At 45.2% G+C, this 5000-nt stretch overlaps 1 protein-coding gene across 1 annotated transcript in view; it reads right to left on the bottom strand.

Moving 5' to 3' along the window:
• The window catches only part of LOC310822950 (ephrin type-A receptor 4), a gene marked incomplete at its 5' end in the record, with an annotated part of 42476 nt that overhangs the window by 21071 nt on the left and 16405 nt on the right, over nucleotides 1-5000 (bottom strand). Inside the window, one exon of the mRNA XM_083695535.1 lies at nucleotides 315-470. Coding sequence (XP_083551661.1) covers nucleotides 315-470 — 156 coding nt within the window. The remainder of the gene's footprint in view (nucleotides 1-314; nucleotides 471-5000) is intronic.

Here is a 5000-nt window from a genome sequence, read left to right as displayed (position 1 = left end):
ATATCTATCCCTCACGAGATCTCGCTCTCTCACATTCTCTCTACCTCTCTCTGTTTATTTCCCTCTCTCTATCTCCATAGCTCTCTCTGTTTCTCAGGGTCTCACTCTCCTGGAAGAATGAATCTTGAATGCAGTGGTTTTTTCCTCATTAGCTCTCTGTCACATTGACTAATCACTAAGTACCACCTGGAATCAAAATGCAGCTATTAAACACCAGCCAGCTGGGTGTGCATTGACCATGTGTATGTGTGTGTGTGTGTGTGTGTGTGTGTGTGTGTGTGTGTGTGTGTGTGTGTACGCGTGCATGCACTTACTGGTGCAGGGCATGGATGCTGGGTCAGTCTCGGAGCGGAAGTAGGCCTTGTCACAGACGCAGGATGTGGATCCCTCTCTAACTGAGTAGCTGTGGAGAGGACACTTAGAGCAGGATACGTCTGTGGCCAGGGCACGGTAGTATCCAATCTTACAGGCTGCAAGAAAAATACATACACAGTTAGAGGGAAGCACTGAAACATACACACACAGGCACTGTGGGATGTCATGCACTTATGGTCGCTCTTCAGTTTTCTTATGATCAACAAATCATCTCTGGCTCTCTGGTTTCTTTCTCTCATTCCCTTTTTCAACCCGTCATCATTCATCTCCTCTAAGACACAGAATTGATGTCCCTGGCGAGCATTAAAACAATCAAGGAGGGAAGTGTTAGTTGACACACAGGATTTAAACACTATCAGATAACCGCCTCTCCTCTCTCTCTCTCAAATTCAAATATCCATTATTGGCGAGCCTCCGAGCTGCAGTGTAACCAAAGCCATTGGCATTCAACCCATTTAACAAACAACTGTCACCACAATTGGCACAAAGACCTGTGTCACTCCTTTGAGCCAGCTTCTTAGCCAATAACATATGCCTAAAACCGCAACCAAGGTAACACTTTTCCGACTCTGGCGACGGTGCTACCCTTTCCTGTGATTGACAGCTTGATTCCAGAGCTCAGCTTTTAAGGAGTTTCTCTCTACTCTATCCGTTTCTATAATAGGAGGGAAATCAAGCAGGGTTGTATTTCACCCAAGAGCACTGAACCAGAAGAGGAGGACAAAAGAGTGATTCTCCAAGAGGTGCGGTACAGACAGCCAGGACACCGATTGGACCAAATAGCCTGTCAATCACAGAGGCGGCCGGGTGCATGGCATCAGCGGCAAATGGCATTGAGCCCTGGGGCCGGAGGGCTGGTGGTTTTTGGAGAGTGGGAGGGAAGTGTGTGTGGGTGGGGAGGAATCATTTTACCCTGTAGAATATAAGTATGTAATTATCTAAATGTTTCATACTGAGGTCTGTATAAAACCAGATCCGTTTCCAACATGACGCCCAGTGGGTCTTTTTACATTAAATCAGACACACACACACATATACACACCACAAAGTCCAAGAAACTCATTCAAAGGTATGAATTCAGATATCACACTTATAAATTCATGAAGAAATCCTCCATTCAAAAGTAGGTTTAAAAACTCCCACTTGCATATACAACACTCCAATCGAATCCCAATACATCTGCTCCCCCCTCAAAAGAGAACACCCACTCCACATCCATCCAAACACACACATACACACACGAAAATCCCAAAAAGTAAGGGAATTCCCTCTTTAAGCATAATAAAGCTGAGGTCGTTGCCCCAGCTCTCCCTCCCCCGTTAGCATTAGCTACGGGATTAGCGTAGCCTAGTTTAGCCCTGCCAGGCTAGCTGTTACCTGCTGAGCCTTTATCTTCATCCCCTCCCAGTCAATCAGACCAAATCCCCAGCGCGTCAGTCGCTAACTCTAAGCTAAGGGCCTCTTTGATTAAAGCCTGCAGGGGTGAGACAGCCTCCGCTTCTTCTCACAGTGGAAGACAGAAAGGAGATTAAACAGGAGGTTCTTTGTGTGATCTCTCTATCTCTAAGGATCTTTGATAATATTTAACGCCCAAACGAGTCACAGAGACAGGACAGAGACTTGTGGGTATTGTGTGAGGGGCATGAGTGAGGGGTTGTGACTGATTTGAGAGAAACATCAGGTTTGGTGGTTTTGTCGATGTGCGCTGACCAGGAATCTGACCAGGGAAGAGGGCGGAGGGCTTTCAGTCCAGCTGTTTCAGAATGATGGACCCTCACTGAAGGCTGGAGGGAGAGTTAATTGAGGCCCATGCTTCTGGGCCTTTGAGCCTTGGCCTCTCTATAAAGATAGGTCCAGTGGTCTGAGAAATAATCCAACTCACACTGAGCTTGGTTGATGAGTTTTGTACTCTTTGATAATTAAGCTGTTCTGAACTCGCCCTGATGTACCATCCTCACTTCCCAGAATGTTGTGCAAAACCCCTGAATCCCAATTTGCCATAGGGTCGAGCTGGCATCTTCGTCTGTAGTTTTGAAATGTGCATCTTGGAAATTGTGTTTAAAAATGTAATGTCAACATCAATAAGTGGTTTATAACAGTGCCTACCCTCCTAAGGTATTGGGAAGAGAGGGTGAAATCCTAGTAAAGCCAGGGAATTTGCTTCCCATTAGGTGTGTGTGTGTGTGTGAGTGTGTGAGTGTGTGTGTGTGTGAGTGTGTGAGTGTGTGTGTGTGTGTGTGTGTGTGTGAGAGAGAGAGAGAGAGAGAGAGAGAGAAAGGGAAAGAGAGAGAGAGAGGTGGGTGGTCTAGAAGGCCAGGGATTCAGCGAGGAATCTCCCTTAAGACTACATGGATTTATCACTGCCCAGTCCAGCCTTGACACACACACATACATACTTGCAAAGACACACACACATTCACATTTTTATAGGGTCTAGCTAAGGATCCTTAATCATATAATCTCTTATAGCTCTCACAAATCAAACTTTTTTCTCCGGTCCCTCTTCCTCTTCTCTGTCTGTCTGTATACTCTCTCTCTTTTTCCTCTCTCTCTCCTTCCCTCTCTTTTTCCTTACCTCCCTCCTTCCATCTCTCTTTCTCACTCTCTCTCTCTGCATGCCTCCTTTCAGACAGAGAGGGTTTGTCAGGTGCCAGATCCTGGAGCTGGGAGATCAAAGGCAGACAAAGGGACTGGTGACTTACTGTTCTATTCTGGAATGGCTCAAAATGGAATCCCGTATAGACTGGGGCATCGCATTCTTCTCTTTCTCCCCCCTCGCTCTTTCAGTCATTCAATCCTCCTCTATTGCTTCAGTCTTTTCTTTGTCACCCCCCCCCCCCCCATCTACATTTGTATCTGTTGTCTCTAAGCTGAAGCACGTTTGGGGTGGGGGGCTAGGAGGGGTGTGTTAGAGTTAATGAGTAGTTTTGTCAGGGTGGTGGGGATTCTGCTGGTGAATGTTGCACACTGCGTGAGAGGACGGAAGAAGGAAACTTCTGTTCAAAACAAAACTATCGACGCAGCCATCTGCAAAAACACAAAAGCTACCACTACAATGACAACTACCCACACCCGAGCCATCAAGATTCAACAAAGTTCTCAATACAATGACAACTACCTACACAATACTTTTCAGACCGCTGAAACAATCTATATAGCAACCAACTGCCCACACAAACTAAAACCCAACTAAGTGGTCTGCATGCTATGGAGGATGCCCACTGATCAGCCTACACAACAAAACTGTCTATACATCAGAGACCTAAAGCATAAGAGAAACCCAAGAATGCAACATGCAAACACACATGGCACATAACAACTGGACTTGCCCAGACAGAACAATTACTTCCTAAAACCGAAAAAGAATAAAGTTCAAACTATATTGTTTTCCCCTTTCATCTGAACGCTTTATTTTCTTTTGGTGTTGAAATTCAGTCGCTCTTTCTAAGTCATAACAGACAGTCAGTGCTCTTCTGAAGAGGAGTCGGAGGCGTCCACATAAAGCCTTTCTTTCAAAATGAAGCGATCAGTTTTCAGACCTCAGGGCAAGGAGAGCCTATCATCCACCTTAAGGAGCCAACACGTTCTTTCATTTCAACCTCTCTTTCTTTCAACTTTACCCCTCTCCTCTTCTCAATTTCTTTCTCTTTCTCCCTATGGAAACAGTCCATGCATGGCCAGGTGGCAGCCAAAGCATTACTATTCCAGGGGAGTGTTGTTTATACCCTCACAGACTAGCCAGAATAAAGCAGGTTTCAAAAGTAATGGACACACACTCCCTGACTCCCACACAACTCCCACACAAACACAGATAAAAGCACATCCAAATCCACACACCTGAGCCTTTAGCCATTAGTGGGGGCTAACTACCTGCTAACCATTAGCATCTGTCAATGAAACAGCAGGAGAGTGGAACAGGTTAAGTCATTAATTCTGGCGCCAACGTTATTAATTACCCCCGGCCCTGATGGTGACTCACAGCCACACGGCCACCGAAACCTATCAGTGTGATGGATGAGAGACACACGGCCACCGAAACCGATCACAATGATTGATGACGGAGACAAGCCACACGTCTTAACCTTGACCTGGTGGGAAAGGGGCTATTGGAGCTCTAACAGGGTTAACAATGTAATACCAAACAAGGATTATAATGACATTGCGGCTGACATCATTACTAGTGCTAATTAGGCCAAAGGGCTAACAACAATAGAAAGGCTAACCTTGCTAACCCTAACTAGCAGGGCTATGCCAGAGTGGCCTACAGTTGCCAGAGGTCTGTCTGTTAGTGCCAGATGATTTATAACTGTATTTTCAACAGAAGCAATTCATCAGCCAAGAGCCACCCAAGAAGCTGGTCTAATTAAAATATCTCTACCTGACACATATGAACACAAGCCAAAGGAACAGATGAGTACAAACCTGAAGTTGAGTAGAAAATAGTAACAAAGAAATTGCCCCCCTAAACTAAATAAGTGCTTTGATAAGCAACACGTTTAAGATCTACGGTACTATGTGCCGACAACAGAACCTTTTTAAAGGTGCTACAACGTGAATATTTGCTTTCTAGCACCATAGTGCTAGTTATTGTTATTATTTGGATTACATAACTGAAATATTTCAAT

This window comes from Argentina silus (genome assembly GCF_951799395.1).
Source record: "Argentina silus genome assembly, chromosome: X".
Classification (NCBI taxonomy): domain Eukaryota; kingdom Metazoa; phylum Chordata; class Actinopteri; order Argentiniformes; family Argentinidae; genus Argentina; species Argentina silus.
This window is presented reverse-complemented; position numbering and strand designations above follow the sequence as displayed.